Source organism: Rhineura floridana, chromosome 3 (genome assembly GCF_030035675.1).
Source record: "Rhineura floridana isolate rRhiFlo1 chromosome 3, rRhiFlo1.hap2, whole genome shotgun sequence".
Taxonomy (NCBI): Eukaryota; Metazoa; Chordata; class Lepidosauria; order Squamata; family Rhineuridae; genus Rhineura; species Rhineura floridana.
Window position 1 is genome coordinate 198,261,286 of NC_084482.1, and position 24,435 is coordinate 198,285,720.

The 24,435-nt window shown below is 47.0% G+C and overlaps 1 protein-coding gene across 10 annotated transcripts in view; it reads right to left on the bottom strand.

Moving 5' to 3' along the window:
* The window catches only part of BAG6 (BAG cochaperone 6), a 46,185-nt gene that overhangs the window by 12,967 nt on the left and 8,783 nt on the right, over window positions 1–24,435 (bottom strand). For 5 of the 10 annotated variants that reach the window (XM_061619409.1, XM_061619407.1, XM_061619410.1 and 2 more), the window contains exons 2-15: window positions 18,659–18,765; window positions 17,683–17,800; window positions 17,346–17,569; window positions 15,530–15,583; window positions 12,205–12,279; window positions 11,915–12,090; window positions 11,546–11,675; window positions 9,901–10,098; window positions 9,440–9,716; window positions 7,669–7,746; window positions 7,416–7,523; window positions 7,050–7,162; window positions 6,861–6,945; window positions 79–443 (exon numbers count right to left, since the gene is read on the bottom strand). In XM_061619409.1, coding sequence (XP_061475393.1) covers window positions 79–443; window positions 6,861–6,945; window positions 7,050–7,162; window positions 7,416–7,523; window positions 7,669–7,746; window positions 9,440–9,716; window positions 9,901–10,098; window positions 11,546–11,675; window positions 11,915–12,090; window positions 12,205–12,279; window positions 15,530–15,583; window positions 17,346–17,569; window positions 17,683–17,800; window positions 18,659–18,736 — 2,079 coding nt within the window. In that variant the 5' untranslated portion in view covers window positions 18,737–18,765. The remainder of the gene's footprint in view (window positions 1–78; window positions 444–6,860; window positions 6,946–7,049; window positions 7,163–7,415; window positions 7,524–7,668; window positions 7,747–9,439; window positions 9,717–9,900; window positions 10,099–11,545; window positions 11,676–11,914; window positions 12,091–12,204; window positions 12,280–15,529; window positions 15,584–17,345; window positions 17,570–17,682; window positions 17,801–18,658; window positions 18,766–24,435) is intronic. The other 5 variants (XM_061619412.1, XM_061619416.1, XM_061619415.1 and 2 more) reach the window with 3 other exon arrangements.

Consider the following 24,435-nt stretch of genomic DNA (forward strand, 5'->3'; position numbering starts at 1 on the left):
AGGCTGGACAATGGGCTTAACTGGCATTCTGGAGAAAGAAGTGAGGCCAGAATGAAGGTGCTCAAGAGCACGGCTCACCTGAAGGAAGTCTGTCATGCCTTGCAGGAAAGCAGGGACGCCGGGCATCGCCACTGTGATGGTAGGGGAACCCAGGCCAGCCCCCCCGGCCATGCTGGAGCCTGCTGCCCCAAGGATGTTGCCCAGCAGCTGAGAAAAGTGGAGCTCCGGGGCGCCCGCTGGAGGGGGCTGGCCGGAGGGGAGGGGCCCGCCCGGGGCACCGGCCGAACTGCCTCCTGCAGCGGTGGTGGCGGTGTTGGTCGTGCCAGCACTGGCTGAGGCTGTGGGAGGGGAGGCGGAATTGCTGGTGCTGAAGGTCGCTTGGGCACTGACAGAGGAAGAGGAGGAAGAGGAGGAGGAAGAGGAGGAGGTCCCACTGCCCTGAGCTAGGAAGGAAAAACAAAGAGGGCTGTGCTAGGCCAGCGTCCAGGGAAGGATATGCAAACGCTTGGGAAAGAGGACAGACTCCTCCTGGTCCGTCACAGACCACTTCAAGACGCTGCAGTTAACTAGCAGGGATCTGGATTGACAGCAACCCCCTGGCTTTAAAATGTTTCTGTCCAGCTAGCAAACCATTACAGCATGCCTAGACTCTACAGATTCCCAGCATGCCCTGCCCTGCCCCACATACACAACCCATTCCTCCCTCTCCACTGGCTGTGGGAGGATATCCTCAGTTCCAACACGTGTCACCAGTTCATCAATTCCAGCCCCTTGCTTAACTCCAAGAGAGCAGCGCTCACAGGGGCTCCTAACGTAATGACCACAGACTCTTCTTGCTCTCTCAAACGTCCCTATCTGAAACGGAAGAGCAGGAGCTCTCTTCCAATCTCCCCAAATGGAAAGAAACCCCACAGCACAGAACAAGCGTGGATGTGTCTGCACAAACCACACCATCGCACCGCAGAAATAATCGGGATTTATATTCCAAGGCTGTGCGTGTGCTACAATTCTTCAGGAGCACCAAGTAAAGAATATATAGTATTCTGGAGAAGCCCAGCTTCCTTTAAAAACTGTTCTTGGCCTTTATGGCTGTAAAACTGTGCTTGGAAATGTATGGGCACTTCATGCCTTCTTTAATATTGAAAACCAGAGGAGGAGCTGAATAAGAGAGTGAGCTTTCAGAGAGTGAGCAAACAGGAGTTTGACAAAGGAGCTGTAATGAGGAAAGGAAAAAGGCCAAAAGGGCTCTGAAGCCGTGTGCTCTGAAGGGCTCCATAGCAGCTTGATGGGAAGGGGTGTGGCCTGATAGCTATTGGCTGAAGGGCGTGGCCTGAGAACTGCTGAGGGCAACAAGCAGCAGCCATGTGTGCTGGGACTTCCATCCTGTTTCCTGACTCCTAACTGAGCAGAGCAGAGGGAGTTGTCTCAGTTGGTCCACAGTGCACCACATACCAGTGGGACTCTCAAGTTTACCCTGAAGTAGGACAGGACACAGCACAGGCCATTCCAAAACAAGTAGTCAGAAACAAAAGGTAGAAGAGAGTGTGAACAGGAAGGATACTTCAGTGGTTGTGACCTGCAAGGTGTGTGAGACCTGCAAGGTGTGTGCCATGTTTGTTTTCTTGCCTGAGAACATGGCGTACATGTGCAACAAGTGCAAGCTCGTGGCACTGTTGGAAGAAAAAGTGAGAGGCCTGGAACGGCGAGTGGCCACACTGAGGACTATAAGATGAAGAGTTCTTAAACAGAACGCTGGAACAGCAGCAGCAAAGAGAAGTGGAGGTGGAAGAGCAACAGCACGTGGTAGCAGAAGAGGAGACTGCTTTGGAGAGGAACAACGAAGTGGAGGAAACTCCGTGGGAAAGGGTGGGAAGACACTCCGTGGGAAGACACTCTTCACCAGTGGAACTATGGAACCGCTTTCAACCACTCAGGGATGAGACTGGAGGACAGCCTATGGTGGAAGAATTATAGGAGACCCCGTGCAATAACGAGCAAGAGGCTGAAGCTCAATCAAGCAGGGACAATGAAACCACGTCCCACAACAAGATGAGAAGAGTACTAGTAGTGGGAGACTCCCTACTGCAAAGGATCGAAACCCAAGTATGCCGAGAAGATCCGTGGACTTGCTAAGTATGCTGTCTACCAGGAGGACGGATTAGAGATGTGACGGAAGGGTTGCCATCACTCATCAAGCCCATCGAAAAGTATCCCTTTCTTCTCATCCATGTGGGAACAAATGATACTGCCAAATAGAGCTATGAAGAAATCACATCAGACTCTGAAGCTCTGGGAAGGAAACTCAAGGACTTTGGGGCCCACATAGTTTTTTCATCCATCCTTCCAGTACTTAGGAGTAGAAAGGGAAAGAAAAATACTCTGTGTGAATGAATGGCTACAAAGGTGGTACCAATGTAAGAGATCTGGATTCTGGGACCATGGGCTATGGTTCCTGGAAGATGGACTGCAGGCAAGTGATGGGTTGCATTTCACAAGGACCGGGAAGAATGTGTTTGGCCACAACATGGAGGAGTTCATCAGGAGGACTTTAAACTGAATCCTAAGGGGGAGGGAGACATAAACTTGGTGGTAACGACTGATGAAGGCTTGTGCACAGTAATGAGAACAGAGAGATTGGCTCTAATAGGGCCCAGTAACAGTCCTCAGAAAAAGGAAGTAAGGAAGCCAAGCCACAAATCACATGGTCTTCGATGTCTGTATACTAATGTGCAGAGCATGGGAAACAAGCAGGAAGAACTTGAACTCTTAATACAGGAGGGCAATTATGACTTGATAGGTATAACTGAAACTTGGCGGGATGTCTCCCGTGACTGGAATACAGCAATTGAAGGATACAACTTGTTCAAAAAGAACAGACGGAATAAAAAGGGAGGTGGAGTTGCGCTATATGTTAAAAATATATATCCCTGCACAGAAATACAGGAAGATGAGCTTGGTAGCTCCACCGAGAGTATCTGGATTAAAATTAATGGGGCAAGTAATAAAAGGAATGTGGTGCTTCTACTACCGACCACCCAATCAAGAGAAGACAAGAATGTAACTTTTGAAAAGCAAATTGCCAATGTTTCGAGGAGGCATGATGTAGTAGTAATGGGGAACTTCAATTATCCCGACATCTGTTCGGAGACAAACTCTGCCAAACACGGCCCATCCAAGAAATTTCTGACTTGTGTTTGAGATAACTTTCTCCTAAAGAAAGTGGAGGAAGCAACCAGAGGATCAGCTATCCTGGACTTGATTCTAACCAACAGAGATGATTTGGTGGATGAAGTGGCAGTTACGGGAACTCTGGGGGAAAGTGACCACACCATACTTGAATTCTGGATTTTAACAGAAGCAAAAGCTGAGAGTAGCCATATGCACACCCTGGACTTCAGGAAAGCTGATTTTAATAAACTCATGGCAACTAATGAGAAAAGGAGTCCAAGATGGGTGGGAGTTCCTAAAAAAGGAAAGTCTAAAAGCGCAATGGCAAGCAATTCCAAAAAGGAAAAAAGGGGGGAAACAACAGAAGAAGCCAATGTGGCTTCACGAAAAGCTTAGAGATGTCCTGAAAACAAAAGAAGGACACATACAGGAAGTGGAAAGAAGGCCAGGCCACAAAGGAAGAGTACAGGCAGGTATCACGGAATTGCAGAGATGGTGTCAGGAAGACTAAAGCTGAGAATGAGCTGAGATTAGCGAGGGATGCTAAAAGCAACAAAAAAGCTTTCTTCAGGTAAGTCCATAGTAAAAGACAGAGAAAAGAAATGGTGGCACAGCTACTCAATGAGGATGGCAAAATGTTAACAGATGACAAAGAAAAGGCAGAAGTGCTCAATTCCTACTTTGGCTCAGTCTTCTCCCAAAAAAGGGTCTATGACCCTCCCGGGAAACATGAAGTAGAAGGGGCAGGATTGGAGTTTGAGATTGATAGACAAACGGCCAAGGAATAACTAATCACTTTGAATGAGTTCAAATCGGCAGGGCCCGATAAACAGCATCCTAGAGTACTGAAGGAACTGGCTGAAGAACTCTCAGAACCGCTGTCTATTATCTTTACAAAATCATGGAGGACTGGTGAAGTGCCAGATGACTGCAGGAGAGCTAATGTCCCTATCTTCAAAAAGTACAAAAAGGAGGAACCAGGGAACTACAGACCAGTCAGCCTAACATCAATCCCTGGAAAAACTCTAGAGCAGATTACAGTATAAAGCAGTCAATCTGTAAGCACCTTGAAAACAATGCAGTGATTACTAGGAGCCAACATGGATTTATGAAGAGCAAATCCTGCCAAACTAATCTTAATCTCATTTCTTGATCGGGTAAAGTCCCTTGTAGACTGTGGGAATGCTGTTGACAAAATATATCTCAACTTCAGCAAAGCTTTTGACAAAGTGCCCCATGATATTCTGATTAGCAAGCTAGCTAACTGTGGGCTGGATGGAACTACTATCAGGTGGATCCACAGTTGGCTCCAGAATTGTACTCAAAGAGTGCTTATCAATGGTTCCTTCTCAAACTGGGCGGAAGTAACGAGTGGGGTACCACAGGCTCGGTCCTGGTCCCAGTGCTATTCAACATTTTTATTAACGACTTGGATGAGGAGGTACAGAGCATGCTTATCAGATTTGCAGATGATACATAATTGGGGGGCACAGCTAATACCATGGAAGACAGAAACAGAATTCAAAGGGACCTTGATACAGTAGGGCCCCGCTTTACAGCGCTTAGCTTTACAGTGATTCACTAATACAGCGGTCTCAGACACAATTAGACTAAAGCCCCACTCATACAGCGCTTGTTCCGCTTTTACAGCGGTTTTCAGGCATCACGCACCATTCTATTCAATGAGTTCTGCTTTACAGAGGTTTTCGCTTTATAGCGGGAGTCCGGAAAGTAACCCACCGTATGAGTGGGGCCCTACTGTAGACTGGAGCATTGGGCTGAAAACAACAGAATGAAATTCAACAGGGATAAATGTGAAGTTCTACACTTAGGAAAAAGAAATGAAATGCACAGTTATAAGAGGGGAAACACTTGGCTCAGCAATATGACATGTGAGAAGGATCTTGGAATTATCGTTGATCACAAGGCGAATATGAGCCAACAGCGCGATGTGGCTGCAAAAAAGGCAAATGCTAGATTAGGCTGCATTAACAGAAGTATAGTTTCCAAATCGCGTGAAGTATTAGTTCTATTCTATAGAATCCTGTGCTCATGTTTCACTTGCCTTGTATTGGCTGAAGTTGTCTTGTATGAATGATTCGTGCCTGCCAAAGAAATGTTTTCTAGAACTGCAAACTCCAACCCAAAGCTGCTGGGTAAATTCTGTAAAATCTACTCTGTCTGCTTATGGGATTAGCACAGAAGCTCTACCAACTTTTACTTCTGTTAAACAGCTGTTCAAAGACAGAATTTATTTTTATACTAAATGGTGGGACCTTTTTTCAGTTACCCAAATGTCATACTCTATCTGGTACCCACTATATAAAACAACACTTGCCATGGAGCACTACTTTACATTTCTGACAGTGACACCCCTGAGAAAATCATTCACAGCTTTACGATTTCAGACTCTGCCCTCTGCTTTTCTGGACAGGAGGTTTTCTAACATTCTAACCCAGCAAATACTTTGTATCTGTCAATCTGGTGAAGTAGAGAATATTATACATTATCTACTAAGATGCCCCCTATATAAGTCCCTAAGATTAAAATTTCTTTCCTGCATCCTTCGCTCCTTGTCAAATAGACCTCTCCTGGAGCAGATATGCATCCTGTTAGCAGGCAATGACATATTTATAGCTACTCAGGAGGCAAAATTTGCTCTAGCTGCAGGAAAAGTAAGAGTTAGTTACCTAAAAGACCTTGTGGGATGAGTGGGATGTGCCCCAGCACTATTCTGGTCATAGTATCTATACACTAAGACAGTGGTTCCCAACCTGGGAGCCGCGAAGTAATCCAGAGGGGGCCGTGAACAGTAAAGAAATGAATTATTTATTTATTTTTAAAAAGTCTTCACTCTTTCTACACTGTCTGCTTTCCACTGCCGCTGCAGATGACACCTCCCCCTTGCTCCAAACAAGAGGGGAGGCCTTTTGCTGAAGCGCCAGAGCGTCTTTCAGGCGCACTAAGGGCAGGCATCTGCCTATAAAATAAAAGGAGGCTGAGGGTGGAGCTAGCAGGAAGAAGAGGGGATTACTATCACTGATTCCCGTCTCCTTGCACTGCCGCTACTGACAGCACCCTTACTTAGAATGAGAGGAGAGGGCTTTTTGTGAAGCAAAAAGAAGCAAGCCTGCAAAGAAAGACTGCTTTCCCCCTTCCTTCCTGGCAGCCAGCCTGCCTCCCTAGGAGGGGGTCACAATTTTTTTTCAGCCCATAAAGGGGGTCCCGTGCTCATAAAGGTTGGGAACCACTGCACTAAGACATGGGGTAGGTTAGGGTATCTCCCTCTCAGGGGAGGAAATTTTATTTGAACTGTACTGTTGCTCTTCCACTCTATGTTGTCAAAGTGTGTTTTACTGTAATATGATGTTTTTTTTAAAAAAATATTTTGTATCTTCTTTTTATATCTGTTTAATTGTGATAGCCTATGGCTCTGAACAATAAAGTCTTCATTCACTCATTCATTTTCTTAGCACAGAGAAATCATGGTCCTTGGCTACGACTTCCCCCACCCCTCCCTCCCTCCCTCCCTCCCTCACACACACACAACTGTGTTGCTATTCCAGAAGAGGTTTTAAACTGTGTACATGAACTGATGAGGTTTCACTTGCATGAAGTGATCTCGACAAGATGGTCCTAGTGTTTCTGCTCCCAACTTTCTGCATCTCTTCCCTCCCTGTCTTGCTACCTACCTACTATCACTGGCTGCATGAGGAGTTGCCCCACCAGCCCACTGATCATCTGGGCCAATGAAGCATTGCCCCCGAGGCCAGGACCCTGCAAGAGAGAAAAAGACAAGACAGATTAAAAAGATAGCCAGATGGGCATCAGGATCTCCCTAGGAAGAGATGCCCCCAACTGCCAAGCACTCTGGTCCTCACCACTTGTCCTGGTGCCTGGGGTGACCCAGGGTGAGTGGGCCTCACAGAAGGAGCAGAGGGTCTGGCAATCACAACTCGTGTCGGAGCCGACTGGAAACTGGGGACCTGCTGGCCTAGGACATCAGAAGAGGAAAAGGGAGCTGGAAATTCATTATATTCAGAATCTGGGCACTAGAATTGCTTCCAGTCACTGTAGGCAGTACTGTGCTGGATGGACCAATGGTCTGGCTCCATATAAGGCAGCTTCCTACGTATTGCCAAGAGCACCGAAGGAGAGCAGGAGAATCAACAGTTCCTCCCCAACATCCCCCCCCCCCCCAGAAATAGCACCCCCGGCTGTGTTTCAAACCCCTCCCATGCAGTTACCTGCAGCAGCTGAGGCAGCCGCTGCCATGGCTTGCTGGGTTATTTGATGGGCCACTGCTTGCATGAACTCTGGCGGGAGATTGGGGAGTGGCATGTGAGCAGGACCACCTAGAGATGGGAGGAACACAAAATAAATCAAAAGGCCATTAAACTAACAGCTTGCAGCCATGATGTGTAGCATTACACTCACACACACACCCATCTCTGACCCCAAGACTACCCCAGGTCCCAGGTCTCCATTCCCCTTCCTTACCAATCCCTTGGGCATGTCCAACTTGTCCTGTTGGCGGCATTCCCCCGGAGCCACTTCCTCCCATCTGGGAACCAGAATCTAAAGGGTGGGAAAAGCAAGCAGAACTCAAAAACAGTACCACAAAGTCCCTTGCATTCTTCCAGAAACCACTGGACGAATGTCCCGGGATCCTACATGCAAACCCCAAACATGACTCAGAAACTCTGTTCTGAGTGCCTGAGTGTGTGGCTGTCAGAGAGAAAATCTGCAACATAACTGCCCACTGATTTCAGAAGCTGAAGGTCACCCAAAACACAGAACCCCATAGCATTAAGAGAGAAAAGCTATCCATTCTCTGGACCATTCTGCAAAACCTGGGTTCTCAAACCCAATCTTTGTCCTAAAGAGACACAGCTAAAAAAAAAAACTTCCCACCCTCTCCAAAAGATATTTCAGATCTGATTTTTAAAAAGGGGAAGGGAGGGAAAGTGTCAAGCAGAATTACACACGATATATTTTTTAAAGTCTACATAACAGTGACGACCATAATGAGGCAAAAGGGCAATGAAGACCAGGGTCAGAATTTCCTTGGCTCATAGCACCATCAGTCATCTTTGGAGAAGGAACGTCCTCTTCCCCTTCTGGCAGAAAGTCAGGCCTTGCCTTTTGAAAGCCACAGCCCTAGAGTGACCATTGAGTCAGCCAAGTTTTGTGCACCTGGCTGCTCACAGCAACTCCTACCACATTTCCTACAATACTGCACATTCATGTGGGAAGGAAAAACAGAGTCTACCTTCTGTGCCACCAACTCATTGAAATATGTAAAGGTAGGTGTGTAATTTATTTCCCCCTCTGTATAAAGTTCCAGTTGCTCCATCTCAAAAAAGGCTGAAGGTGCAGAAAAGGGTCCAAAACAATCAAGAGACTGGAGCATCTTCCATAAGAAGAAAGGCTAGAAGAGTCTGGGGGGCATAATAAAGGTGAATAAAACGACACTTGGAGAAAGTAGGGGAGAGACAGAGAGACTAGAACTTGGAGGTGGTCAATGAAATTGATTTGACAGTCGATTCATGACAAACAAAAAAATACATCATTTATGGAATTCTCTGCCACAAGATCTGGCAATGGCCACCGGTTTTTTGGTGTTTTTTTTGGAATGAGACCAATTTATAGAGGACAAGACTATCAGAGGGTAGGGAAGAGATCCATGTCTGCCACCCGAGCACCTCAGAAGAAGGGTGGCATATAAATGTTAAATCAAGAAACAACCTGAAACTTGCTATTAAGGGGAAGGGACATAACTTAGTAGAGTGCATGCTTTGCACACAGAAGGTCTCAGGTTCAATCCCCACCATCTCCAGATGGGGTAAGGAAAGCCATTATCTGAAACCTTGGAGAGCAGCTGCTGTAGACCAAAGGTGAGGAGCCTTCTTCCTGTTGGGGGACACATGCTGGCAGAAGGCGGGGTTGCAGCCAAAAGTGGGCGGGGCAGAGCCAAAGTCAACAAGGTATCCCTTTCTCCCTCTTTTTGCCACTCCTTTCTCCTGGGTTTTTTCCCTCTTTGCCACCTGCATGAAATTAGGCTGAGAGCTACACATTGCTGCCCAATTCAGAGGCCTCTTGGCCCAAACATCCTAGCCGGCCCACTAGGCCAGAAGGCCCTACCTTACCTATTCTTCTACAAACTGGCTGATAAACCAATGCTAGAAGAGAGCAAGCATCCCCCAGAAAGAGACAGGCTCTTGCCCCCATTCCCAGGGGTCCCTGTAGGAGGATCCCATGAAGTACTTACCCTGGATATTCATGTGCATCATGACCACAGGTTCAACTGTCTGATGCGAGATGCGGATTACACGGGGGTGGCCCGTCTGGGAGGCCTGCGTCTGAGTTGGAGTGACCCCTGGGGAGGAGGAAAGAGGCGGGACCTCGGATGGCTGCCCGGCTTCTGCAGGACTGGAAGTGCCTGGCTGGGCAGTGGGAGCAGCCTGGGGAGCTGCAGAACTGTCTGAGCCGGCCTGGGCCGCACGAGCCCCATTGCCTGTCATGGTGACTGTGGTTCCAACGTTAATCTGGAGGAGAGAGCAACAGCAAGCTGCAGATGGGCGAGACCCACTGCTCCTTTCGATTCTCCCTCGCTGAGCCAGCCGGGCCACAAGTTGAGGCCTGCGGTTGGTCGCTGTCTCAGCCAGGCTCCTCCCGAGGGAAGGCAGAAGCCCCCCACGCACACACGGGCATCCCAAGCAGGGCACTCACCTGGATGGGGATGGCCGCCTGCTGCAGCACCATGGGAGCTGTATAGTGGGACATGGGCCGCACCACATGGAGGTGGCGGGGGGCGCTGCAAGACAGATTGCAGCGCAGGTCGGACAGTGCCACAAAGGTGTTACCCAGGAGGCGCAGCGACTCCCCCACCAGGTTGATAATGCGCTGGTCCTCTTCACGGCCCTCAGTCTGGGAAACATAATAGGCGGTGAAACAGAGTGAGCAGCTGCAGGCTTCAGCTTCCTGTCAGACTGGCCCGAGCCAGTCTCTGTCAACCCTGTTGACAGCCAGCAGCACAGGCTGCTTCTGCGTGAACCCCACCTGCCATGTCCCTTGCATGCCATCCTTTCTTAAGAGCTCAAACATTTGACTACCACTAAGCGCTATACAGAAGGTAGGACAGAAACAGGGCTGGATGGAACAGCTTGTAATCAAATAGTCTAACAGGAAGAGGCTAACAAGCAACAGAGCTCAAGCTTTTGAGGGGTTCACCTTCAAATGGACCATGTCAGGGGCCCAGTGAATGGTACAGGAGGACCTAATCTCTGGCTGTGCAATTTCATCTTTTTCCAATATATTTGTTGTTGTTATGTGCCTTCAAGTCGATTATGGCTTATGGCGACCCTACGAATCAGCGACCTCCAAGAGCATCTGTCATGAACCACCCTGTCCAGATCTTGTAGGTTCAGGTCTGTGGCTTCCTTTATGGAATCAATCCATCTCTTGTTTGGTTCCAGTATATAGGGACATATTTTTTTTATTTAACAGGACTTATATACCGCTTAATCATCCATAGCATATGAAGCTGCTCGATTCGTGGCAGTCACAGTCCTTCCACGCAAAAATGGTATGGGAGAACCTAATTCCACAGCACCGCTGAAATGAAGCAGATGCGGAACTGAGCAGTTCCATGGCTGGGAGACCCCCGGGAGCCCTATGTAAGGATGGCATGTTATTTTTTATTTTTAAAAAATTCAATGTTGAGGAAGAATGGTCACCAATAGAGCCTAGGTGGTTCCTTCTTCGAACAGCGGTGGAAAACCCCAGGCAGTCTGATAAGAGGACCTGGATGTTCCCACCCACCTCTGGTCTAACACCTGCAAGGTAGTATCCTCTTGGCAGGGCACAGTACACCAGGCTGCCCATCTCCCATACTACTCTCTCCCTTTCCCAACAGAGTTGTCCCCAAAGCATATGAAAATAACAGGTTGATTGAATAGCCCATGTCCACAACCAGAGGAATGGAAGAGCGGACCGACAATATTCACCAGTTTAGCCCAGAACCTCTTTCAAAGCCCCAGATATCAGCCTGAGAATATGCAAAATGCCACTCCTTCTCTACAAGCCACCACCAGCAGGCTCCACATGGACAGGATTGAGTAGTGGCTCCCAACAGGACACCAATTTGCAGGTAGGCTTCAGTCCCGGTATTGGTCTTATGACTGCAGGACTGCTTAGAAAAAAAAGCATGGGCAAAACCTACCCCCCAAGTGTTTTTTTTTTTAATATCTATACAAAAAAATTAAAAAGGCTCTGGTGATTGCAATGATCTGGGATGCCCCAAGGCCAAAAACAGAGAGAGGAAGGTGTCCTGCTCTTCCGCTGCCAGCAGGCACAACTTGAAGTTAAACCTTACATTATTGTTGTAGTCCGCAGTGCCGGCAGTTCCCAGGATCTCCTCGTATCTCTGTAGGAAGGGCTGCAGTCTGCTCTCCACCCCACGGAGCTCCCCCAGCACCTCCACATACTCGCTGGGGGAGGGGTGACTGTGGGGAAGAGGCAAAGACAAAGGAATGCTGCCTCCCTTCTGGACCCACCCGCTCCACCGCCACCCCCAGCATCTCCCTTCCACGGCCTCTGCACAGCAATCCCCCTTCCCACCAGCCATCCTCTCGTTTCAGCCCTCCCACTTCCATCCTGCCCCCAGAAGGACGGCACAGACCACAGGCTGTCGGCCTTGAGCTTCAGCCTTGAGCCAACGCGGCTTAGCACGCCAGCTCCTTACTTGGGCGCAGCAGCCTCAGCGACCGGGGGGGGCTCGGTCCCCGATGGGGGTGGCTCCTCAGCCGGTGTGGGCTCACTGGGAGGCTCAGACTCTGCTCCCTCCATTGGTTCCCGTTCGGTGGGGCTGGCAGAGGGCGCCTCCTCGGGTCCCGATGTGGCTTGGCCATTGGGGCGGCCCTAAAGAAGAGGGGCATGCAAGGGTCAAGGGCCAGAAACGGGGCTCTGCTCCACGCCTGCAGCCCAGTCTTGCACACGCCCCCTCCCCAAGCACAAATGCAAAGGCTGGCTCACCTCCAGCCGGTGCAGGATGCCCTGGACGTCCCGGAGCATATGCTGAGCCATCACAAGGCGGACTCGAGGCTCACTCTGCAGCGAGAAGGGAGGAGAGATGTCCCCCGTCAGACCAAGGGGGCACAGCTTGTCAGAAGCCCCTTTGCCCATGTTTTGCAGACAGAACCACAAATCCCTTCTAGCCCCTTAGAACCTTCTTGAGGTTATGCTGAAGGTTCTACAGAACTCCACAAAGGAAAATGGACTCACTGAAGACCAAATTCTACATCCTTCCTGTTCCACCTTGAGCCCTACGCCAAGAAAAAAGAAGGGGACGCTGACAGGAAATGAGTCAGGACAGAACAACACAGGGCTCGGAGCCCAAATCCTTCCAACTCTCCACCAGTAGTCAGGCTGAATTCACCCTCCCCACACTGCATTCTCAACCTGCATCCCTACAGAACTCCTGCCCCTCAGTGCTCCCCTCCACCAAACACAGGGTCTTGTATCAGGCCTCCACCTGGCCCAATATTCTCTACTCTGACTGGAAGCAACTCTCCAGAGCCTCAGACAGAGGGTCTTTCCCATCACCTGCTTCCTGATCCTTCTTAACTAGCAAAGGGGGAACCTGCAGCCCTTCCAGCTGGACCACAACTCCCATTACCCTTGACCACCGGCTGTGCCAGCTGGGGCTGATGGGAGTTGGAGTCCAACACCACCTGGAGGGCCACAGGTTCCCCATCCCTGTTCTAACAGGAGATGCCACAAGCCGGTAACCTTCTGCATGCAAAGGGAGATGCCCTACAGGCAGCCTATGGCCCTTTCCCATCACAAGAACAGCAACCCCCCGCCCCCAAAAAGTCACACTTCAGGGATAGGTGATGCTGCTAATGATCCTCCCGTAACTGGGAGGGACAGTGACATCTCTATTGTGGTGCCTGTACTCTTTGAAATCCTTCCCTTAGATGGCATAAGAACAGATTTTTGGGAAGCAGGTAAAGACACTTTTTTAAACTACAAAAAAGATCAGCTTTGGGGCAGTGAATGAAAATATGTTGTTTTCTGCACCGAAATATTTCATGAGCCTCCATGCTTCTTTATGCTGTCATTTTGACATCAGGTCTGACTCACAGCAGGAGGCACCCAGCCATTTCAGTGGTGTTTGACAGATGTCATTGCAGATTTTGGGCAGGGGTTTTAATTTGTGGCAGCAATATTTTAAGACTTAAAATCCTCTTAAAGTTTCTTTCGCAATCCTCTGGAGAGTCACCGAGAATGGGCCAAATACAACATGGAATCCACAGACCTGGGACACAATCTTTTGGATGAATTCCCAGCAAAAATATTTGCTGAAAGAGATAGTAGGAGTCACGCCAAGAAGCTACAGCTGTGCACTTTTCAACTCCCATTTCTTTCCACGGGTCTCACATAGGAAGACATTGCTGATGGAGGAAGCCCTTGACTGGACTGTGACTAGTCAAATAAGAACCACAGATTTCAAACGTCAATTTAACAAGCATCATGCTCGCTATAGAAGCCAAGCATCTTCCCGAAGAGCCCAGGCACTCCCAGAAAACTCTCCTTCCCACAAGTGCCACAAAGGCACTTGTGACCTATGGAGTACAGGTGCCACCCTCTGGTTATAAAAACTCTGGCACCTAAGACTGAGTGCCCCAGACCATGTGCGGAGTTGTTTTCCAATGGGAAAGTCTTTGAAAAAGAAGTTAAAAACAAAGTGCCCCCAAACATGTACACTGCACCTTCCCTTTATAAAGGGAACACTTCCTTACTAGTTCCAAGACTGGAATCTGGTGCCCAGCACCTTTATTTATTTATTTATTTTATTACATTTTTAGACCGCCCTATAGCAATAAGCTCCCAGGGCGGTGTACAGCATAATAAAACAGGTTAAAATACAGGTGGATGTAAATACAATACACAATGAAATATAATTAAAATTTACAAATTTAAATACAAATTTAAAAAAATTTAAAATGCCTGGGCAAAGAGGTAGGTCTTTACCTGGCGCCGAAAAGATAGCAGAGAAGGCGCCAGGCGTATCTCGTCAGGGAGGGCGTTCCATAGTTCGGGAGCCACCACTGAGAAGACCCTAGCTCTAGTTATCGTTCTCCGTGCCTCCCTATGTGTTGGGACACGGAGAAGGGCCTTCGACGTCGAGTGCAGCGACCGGGTAGGTACATAGCGGGAGAGGCGTTCCGCCAGGTTTTGCGGTCCAATGCCGTTAAGGGCTTTATAGGTAAGAACCAACACTTTGAATCTGGACCGGAAACACATTGGTAGCCAGTCCTCAACCTGACCACCTAGGGAAGCAGTGGCCCCGCAGACAACGCTACACTGCCTCGGAAGCATGCTAGGACAAGATGGCAGGCAGCCATCTGACATGGAAGGGGTGCGCTCTGTTCTGGACAGGCAGGCTTGTTTGCACAACACCTGGCAGGCCAATACAGATGGAGGCATCTCATTCACTGCATGCTGCAAAATGGTACTCACTCTCTCCGGTCTACTTCTTCTTTAGGGGCAGAGCTGCCTGGAGTAACACCACTGGCATTCACCATGCACACATGCACTGCTTTGCAAATGGAGCCAATGCTTCATTCTCCCTCTGCCTCCCACCTCCCACCCCTGTGTCCAATTGAGGCTAACTGGCAACCATCAACCTGGGCTACCACAAGGAACATTTATCTGTGTGTTTGCTTCAGGTTTCCTCCTGAAGCCAGGTTTCTATTCCATGATGCCAGCAGGAGAAGCTCAGCCACATCCAATTCATTGGAAAGAAAAAGAGCAGAGATGTTCTCCGGACGAAGCAGCAAGGCCGGTTGCCTGTTGCTAAATGTGGCAGGGATACTGTGTGTCGGATTGCAACAGATAGACACACACCCCAAAATCCTGCAGGGCTGGGGAGTGAAGCGTCCTCACTCCTCTCAGATAACCCCGTGATACAATATAATAAAAGGTAGGTTGCCACCTACACAAAAACACTCTTGACTCCATGGACTATTTGGCCAAGGAAAAATAAATGGTGACTAACCTGTCAACCAATTGGGTCAACCATGCATCACACGAACAGTCAAAGTTGACACCTGAGCAACAGTTGAAGGCTCCCAGAAAAGTATCTAAATTAGCTTTTAAGGTTTGGCAACTTACATAACCCTCACAAGCAGTTCCCTTCATGGAAAATTAACCCCTCAACAAAATCAAGCATCACTGACATGCTACGGAAATCATAATCTATGTCTCCCTCCCCATATATTTCTATCACACACAACCCCCAACAGAATATACAACCATAGCCCAGTAAATTCCAGTCTTCCCATCCCACTTGTACCTGTATGGGAGCCTGGTCCATATTTATATGAACATCCACAGACGATCCATCGCTCTTTGGAAAGCAGGGGACGAGAAAAGGAAGAGACGGGGGGGGGTTAAAAGAAACAGCAACAAAAAAAGAATAGGGAAGGGGGGAAAGAGGATGGAAAAGAAAAAAGAACAAAATGGAGCAGAAAGAAAGGCAAGAAAATCCAGGAGACCACAGTATCACAATCGATCAGGGCTTCTACCTCCCCCCACCCCTCCTCAGGGTCTCTTCTGGCATTACACAGCCCTTGCAAGATACTATCCCTTAGCAGTGATTACACCTAGACTGGAGTTTTATTTCTCAAGAGATTTTCTCTTCGCAAAGACATATTATTATACAGTACTCAAACATTATTCAAAGCTGTGTGTGCTATGTTCTCAAAAAACCGCTATGTCCAGGCAATCCGTATTCTGCAACACAGAAGGTGACAATTGGAAATCTGTATAAGCAATGACATTTTATATGATTTTGCTAGCCACAGGAACCAATAATGAGGTACAGAGGACACCGAAACCTCATCTGCAAACAACTGGCAATCTTATTCAGCCACTCCTTGAGTTTCTGCGAATTCAGCATTGTGCACATACTTTTAAGCTTATCATAGATTTTATATGTTTTCATAGCCATGAGGGCTAGAAACTTGTGTTTTATTTTGTTTTTTAAAAAAGGAAGGTGGGATTTTCACAAAGCTGAGTTTAGGACCAAAATCACATTCTGCACTTCTCTGTTCTCTTCTGGAACAACAGCATAAGCCAGCCTCGATATCATCCCAAGCTGCACAAAGATGATCACAGAGAGAAGCAGATGCAGCACTGACCACAACTGGTCCCTGCCAGCTATTTTGACATTTTCATGCCCAAATAAATAAATGCTTTAAAAGGTGGGCTGGCACACTTGCGCAATCCAGTGCACACTTACTTGGGAGTAAAGCCCACTGCACTTAATGGGGCTTGCTTCTGAATAGACATGCATAGGACTGAACTCAAGTGGGCTTGTTTCTAAATGGACATGCACAGGATGTGCTGTTAGGCACTGATCCTCAAATTATGCAGAACACTGAATAAACCATCTTAAGAAACCTCATGCTAACAGCCAGAATACCCTCGTTTGAACCATATTAGCATATTATTAATTTCAGAAGCGTCCCCTGCATTGCTTCACTGATGCTCACTCTGCTGCTGCCGCCACCCTGAAAGCCCCTGAAGTCCAGCAAAGGTTATGCAGGCTGCCCATATGACCCAAAGAGTCAACAGCGTCAGAAAGACAGCGAAAGATATAACCTAGGGAGGAAGGTGTATCTGATGAGGCCCTGTAGAGATGTACAGTTAGGGTTACCACTTCTTCCTCTACATCGAAGACATGTACCTTTAGGTCTCCCAAGCAGCAGGAGGCCACCCTGGGCTACTCTAACCTCTTCCCTCGCTGGCCCTGTCACTTGCCCCCCTCCCTCATCAGCTGTTGGCAACAGCAGGCGAGGAAGGGGACAGACAAGAGGATCAAGAAGATGGATGCCTTCCCTCCCGCAGCATCAAGAGACTGAAGGCGGCAGCGTCTTGGGTTAGAGGGGACAACCTAGAGCACTTTGTACCTCTCACTCTACTCTGCACGTAAGAGCATCAACCCACTAATCTACCACTGCTTCAGTGCCCGCACCCCTTCCACCAAGTCTGGGTGGCAACATGCCAGCAAACCCCTCCCCTTTTCATGGGGGGGGAGCTAAAGCATTGGGGGGAGGCCTGAGACTTCCCCTTCCCCTGCAATGCAGCACCCGCTGGCTAAAACTCACTTGTGTGGGTGGCTGCGGATCCATAATGCTTACTGGTAAGTTGAAGGTCCCCACCATGACGTAGCTGTTGGCGTTGCGGTCATGCACCGTGGGGCCTGCCCCCCGGGGGCCTGTGCCGTTGTGAGGGACAGAGGACGAGCCAGCTCCGGAAGGACCCCCCAAAGAGGGCGACTGCGTCTGGGGCGGGGCACGTTCCACCAAGTGGATGACTTTGCCTCCAACATCTGCCACAGAAGACAGAGCACGTGTAAACATACTCCCCAGCCCCATGCAAGAACCCCTCCCACTCTTTTCTCCCTGCCATCCTACCCACAGACTCCAGTGTCTCCTCACTCACTGTATTCTTTCAACTTCTTGTCATCTTGAAGGACTCTCCCTTGATAGATGAGGCGCTGCTTTTCAGAGGTGATGCTGACAGAACCTGCAATATGTTCCTTAAACTCCTTCACTGTGATCTGCAAAGCCAAAAAGGAAAACTGAAAAAGGTCAAGCAGATAACCCTCCATCCCCATTGCTCATCAATCCTTGGCCTCTCCTCTATGTCATTAATAGTGAAATAAATCACCAACCCTCCAGGGACTGAAACCTACTGGCACACTGTGAAGTGGCAGTGGCAAAAAAAAGATGGGTTGTACCCAGTACTGTGCCAGCAGGGTTCCCCAGCACAACGGGACTTCCATTTCCTCGCCTTCCCCTGTGCACCCCACAAGAACTGCTCCAGAGGGTTCCCCAACCTTCCACAGCCTATTTTGGGGGCGTAAAGGGGGCTGGAGAAGAGAAAGCTCTGTTGCGTGCACCGAGGTCAGCTGTGCTGACAGTGCCGGAGCATACTGCCTATTAGAGGACAAAAACCTCCCAGGGCACACTAACTGACCTTGAGGCAGCCATTCTGGAACAACGGAACTCCAAACAAAAGAATACAACATGAAACAGCTGACTTACAAATTCATCAAGAAGTTTGAGGCGATCACTTCTGGGTTAAATTGAGAAAGGATGCTTCATCACACTACATGTGCCAATTAGGGTTACCCATGCCTGGATATTACTTTCACTACCCCATTTTTATTCCCTAGTGGCCTACTGGCTCGTGTTTTCCCACATACCAGACCCTGTCATCTCTGGATCAGCAATCAGGCCTAGGGATCCTCAGCTACTGAACTTCTAGCCTAGCTCATCAGATGCACGAGCCCCTCCAGAGCCCCCAGTAGATACAAATATCCTGTCACAGTTATACCACAGCACCTTAACAGCAAGTGAGGCCCCCTTGCCACCCATCCACCTCCCAGCTGCAACCCCAGCTTAGGGCTTCTCACCTCTTCCTCCACTGTGAAAGTCCTTGTCTGAGAGTCCAAGGTTTTCACCATCACCTCAAGGTTCTCCAGCTCTGCCATGGTGCCTTCTTAAATCCTTGCAGATCCTCCTGTGAGGAGGGGAAACTTATTAAATTGATTCTTGGATATTGTAACCAAAGTAAGAGTAGAATTCCCTGCAAATGTTAAGGTTATCAGAAACAAAAGAGATTTTTAGGGAGGGGAAGAGGTTGCTTCCCTAAATGGATCTTGCGATGTTATTTTTAAAAAGGCAATATGCTAACATAGCCATACACATGTCTACACAGCATAAAACTGGGCTATAATATTAAAGAGCACAACTTACAAGCGTACAGTTTATATATAAGAAAGGAAAATAAAGTGTAGTAATTTCTCTTTTTAAAGCCAGTATGGTGTGGTGGTTAGAGTACTGAACTAGGTCTGAGAAGTCCCAGAATCAACTTCCACTCAACTCTGAAGCTCATTGGGTGGATTTAGACCAATCACACTTTCTCTGAGCCTCGCCTACTCCACAGGTTTGTTTTTGAAGAGAGTTTGGCAGTGCGTATGTACATGTGTGCGTGCCTGCATGCGTAAGAAAACCGTCTATGCCTCCATAAACATCTTGGCAGAAGGGCAGGGTATAAAGGAAATAAACAGCATTCTCATTTTGTCATTTATAAAGCAAATCTTGCTTTGAGAGTTTAAGTTCTGTAATTGAGGAGGAGAAGGGCTAAAAAATTGATTTACAAATTTAAAAGCATATCAGATGCTCATGGAAGTCACAAGTCTCATGGAAGACATTCTGTATCCAAAACATACTGTTGCCTGAGCAAAGGAACACGCAGCACAGGTAAACAGGGTGTAATCCCAGGAACATTACTGTCTAGTGAACAACTGTTCAGCTTAGTACTGATAATGCAGATATCTTGTTGACTCCAACTATTTTTTATCCTGGAATGTTTAAAAGCTTGGTTGGAGCTGCTACACCTTAAAGTAACACACTTACTGTGGCATAAGCTTTCATAGACTAGGGCCTATTTTGTCACATATATAGCATATCTTCAATCAGCAAAATATGGGTGTGTGAATGAGGGACGCACACAGAAATGAAAAACTTTGTAAACAGTGGGATCAAAAGGCTAAGGAACGCAAGAGGTAAAGCCTCTGATACTTTTACATAAAGCTCTACTTTCCATTCAGCTTGGGGGGGGGGGGAGTCATTCCATGACTTTTTGGCTGCACACCCAGATACATATATTCCCATTCCAAGAATAACATGAAAAAGGCCAGCCCAGATAATGGCTTAAAATATGCACAAAATATGCAGAAATCATTTATATCTGCTTATATTGCTTAAAATATGCTTAAGATTTGCTGAAATTGCCTATAAAGTCTGTTTCTTACATGAAAATGGAAATGGAGCCAATTAATAGGAAAAGGAGTAGTTCTAAACTGTCCCCCCCCCTTTTGCCTCTGTCTCCAGACTAAAGCGGTAATTTCCCGATGAAAGCAACTGGAACACAGAGAGAAGACGTCTAGGCAGTCAGCCAACACTCAAACTGGCTTTTTTACAGAAAATTCCTTATATGGTATGGTTAACATTACCACATTCAACTAGCAGTTTACATTGAGCATTCTTGCCATCTCTAGGAGAAGGCAGAAAAGTCACTAGTGCTGCCTCTAGTAGACAGCATAACTGATAAGGCCATGGGAACAAGCCTTCCCTTTGATAAGAAAGGTTATAAAAGGCCAGGTTTTATAGCACTCATTACCCCACAGGTCTGCTGGAGCGGGGATCGAAGAACGCAGGAGAACTATCCATCTATTCCATCTATGACCTCTGATGGTTGCTGTATCATAATATGTACTTTGTAACTCTGGCTCTGTAATATGACTTAAGAGTTTAACTCAGTCCTTCATATACTGTAGCCTGTTTTAACTAAGATGTACCTTCAGAGTCTTTTACTTTGATGTTAAATGGATATCCAGCAACTTCTTTCATGCTGATACACATTTCTATTTTTCTGTTTCTGCAATGATGGCTAAGGCCACCTAGAATGCATTTTATTAGTTAAAGTATGCAAGATATGAATAAATAGCATATATTATAAGACTGTTCTGCTGTCTGAAGTTTGATTTCCAAACAGAAAATTTCTAGTACCTCCCAAGACTCAAGAATTCTTGAGTGGGGTCTCCTCTATCTTCCACCTACACTAGACAACTGCTGTTGATAACCTATGAGCTTAGGTGTACTAACGTTCGACATACAAGGACTCCATGTAGACATGGAGGGAGAAAGCAAGAACCCTCGACCCTGTGCCTTCACTGGCAAGGGGGCTGGCCTTGCCGCTATCAAACCCTTCATGCATTTGATTAACTGGGCTCTATCTAGTCCACAAGCACTTGCACCACAATAAATCCATTTCTCTCTGCTGCCTCCCGCCCCCCACCCCCATATCACCCTTGCTAGCTTACTCATTACAGCTACATATTCCTTGATCGTCTGCATTCTGTGTTTTGTTTCCATTTCTGTTGAAGCATTAATACTTCATTCTGTGCAACAGTAGCATCCAAAGTGACATATAAAAAGGCATCTTCCCTGAGGATTTAAAAGAATAAAGTGCAAAATTCCTAGCTGCAAAAGCATGAACTATTCTTGAGTTTGAAGAAATGTCCTCAAAAGCTGCTATCTAGTCCACTGGACTAAGCCCTACTGTACTAGATTCCGCCATGTGCATATGTCTGCATCCGTGTTATTGCTTTTTAAGATTTTTTAAAGTTTTTTTAAGGTGTTCTAGAGTGCTTTTAGTGTTTTTGTTTGCCACCCTGGGCTCCTTCTGGGAGGAAGGGCAGGATATAAATTTAATAACTAAATAAATGTATAAAGTTGTGCTGAAAGTTCATCTCATTTCTTCATTGAAGGGAAGTTATTACTAATATGCTTCTTTGTCTGGTTACCTAGAGGAAATGCTAACTGACCAGTGAAGTGGCTATTTAGAAGCCCTTCCCATGAGATGCTAAACATATTCCTAGGAGCCACTCCTATCCAGAAGTGCTCCTGGACACATTTCTTACTCCTAAACGCCTGCCTCACATTGTTTAGAAGACTTTTCCAGTCGTGCAACCACATCTTAAATGACTGAATCAAGAAAGTAATCACCCCTAAACAACCAATATAATACATTCCAATAAGAAACCTATTGACCAGTTTAAAAAATAAAAATAAAACAGATGTAAGCTGAAACTAAGTACAGTCATTTGTTTCAGACAAAACACTCAGGCTTGACTACAAAGCTTCCCTCTCCTGTGTTTTTGGGACCGTTTATAAAGCATCTCACAAGCAACAATCCCTCTTCAGCCAAGAAGATCATGTGGCCGGCCACCCCTGGACCTCATGGTGCAAGGCAGGTAAGAAATCAAATAGTAAATAATTATGCAAGTCTCAGTCTCTCAGCTGAACCTGAAATGTGATCTATCTTTATACATCAGGGGTCCATGGGTGCTATGGCACCATGAGCAGGTAACTCAGAATCTGAGTTTTCATTTTTTTTTAAAAAAAGGTAAGTCTCTAGCCCTTCTAAAAAGAAAGTTATGGCATAAAATGTGCAGGTACCCTTCTACGCCATTTATGTGAAAAGAGCCAGCCTAGCTGGCTGGTCCTGCCTATCAGAGTTATTAACCAATGAGTCAAGTCAACACTGTGACTTACAAGCAAGTTGTTTGGAGAACAGGCAATAGCAATCCTCAGGGTCCTAAAGCTTTGCTGTTTTGCTCTCGCTTTTGGTGCACGTTTCCTGCTTCTGCCTCCCCCCCCCCACTTTTTTGCCATCACCCTTGGAATCTCCATAGTTTGCCCTTCCTTTTCCCCTAGCTATCAGGATGCATCTTTCCTGTGCTGGGCACACTTGAGATCAGGTAATGCCTGGACATTATTTTTTGCAAATACTACTATAAGTGTGGGCAGAGGTTAAAGAATCCCCCTCCCCCAAAAAAGACAAATGTGAAAACATTGCGGAGAGGCTTAGGTATATCTCCTACTTTGCAGGAGCTAAAGACCAGGAACTAATTAAGAATTCATCATAAACTTACAGTGCAATGGTATTCATGTCTACTCAGAAGTAAGTCTCTTTGTGTTTAATGGAGCTTACTTCTAGGTAAGTAGGTACAGGATGGCAGCTCAGGTTTGGTTTAGAGTTGGCATTGGGGAAAAACAGGGCTCTTGTGCCTTTAACAGCTGTATGGCAGACAAAAATTCAACAGGTCAAACTTTTTCTCGTCTGGAAATGCAATTATGAGAAAAGCTTCACCATGACTACTCTCTCATTTTGTTTTATGCCACACTCGCCATGACAGCCATTTTGCAACTGGTGCCCCCAGCGCTCTCTCAACATTTGAAATGTGCCCTCTGGTACAAAAAAGTTGGCAACCCCTGTACAGCATCCTGAGATCCTGGAGAAAGGGCTGTGAGCTTTCCTCACGTCATCTATACTACCCTGAATTGTATTTTTATGAGACTTATAGCACATTCTATCATGTGGACTCAGAAGAAGTAATAGCAAGTTTTCCAAGACACTTTTTCTTTGTCTTCAAAGGACTCACAATCAAAGTAATTAAACGGGATTAAAAATAGGTAATGTGCATTTTTAGAACCAGGAAAAAATATGAACATAATTTTGTCTATCTCCCTAAATCCATCAGATAACAAAACCGCAAACTGTCATCCAGGACACAATGCAGAAATTGGCAAGCCTCTCCTACAATGTGTAAATGGCAAGCCATGAACTTATTTAAGCATTTGTGTCCTGCTCTTCAGCCAAAAAGTTACCAGACCGACATACAGATTAAATCAATATAAAAGCCAGTCCCTACCTTCAAGCTTACAATCTGAAAAGGTACAATACAAAAAAAAAGGAGGAGTGAGGAAGAAAAAAGCAGACCCAGATCCCTTAATGGTGGGAAGGTGTGTTGAGAACCTGCTCACCTCTGTACACCCACCTTCAATTATTATTCATTTATTAACAAACAAAACCTTTAGGCTGTTCACAAAAAATGTGAAATGAGTAGGGCCCCACTAATATGGCGGGTTAGGTTCCAGACCCCTGCCAAAAAGCGCCAAAAAGTGAAACATAGCTTTTTTTTACTTACAAATGCATATAAAAGTCTAATAACATGTTTACACTATCATATATTAAGTGCGCAATAGAGCTACGCCTAAAAAAACAAGTAAAATTAATATACAGTACACACATTAGTTACCTTAAAATATTTTTGCCCTTAGCTTATAGTGACTGACGAATGTAAATTTGAAAAATGAATATAGTTATTGTCAGTGGTGTACCAAGGGCGGTGCGGTGGGAGCGGTCCGCCCCGGGTGCAGGCAATAAGGGGGTGCATCAGCAATGAGTATTATCATCCTGCAAGAAACAGGTGAGGCGCATCGCTTTGGCTGCACGTAATAAGTACGCCGATTCATGCCGAGGGCCCAAATGCTCACCACCCAAGAAGGGGCCGACGAAAATACAGCCTTGGAAGACCAGGAAAGTGAGTGTTGGCTGCAGTGCTTCTATCCTTGCTGGGTGTCCTTGCACGGCGCTGAGGAGCGGGTTGGGGCTGATGCAGGTGTTATTCCTGCATGCACAAAGGTTAGTGAAGGAGCTTCCTTGGACTGTGATTCTCCGCAACGCCACGTCCAGCTCCAGCAGCTCAGCGAAGGCTGCCCGAGTGAGGAGGGAATCACTCTTTCCAGCGGCGACAGCTATGAAGGAGACGAAGGAGCC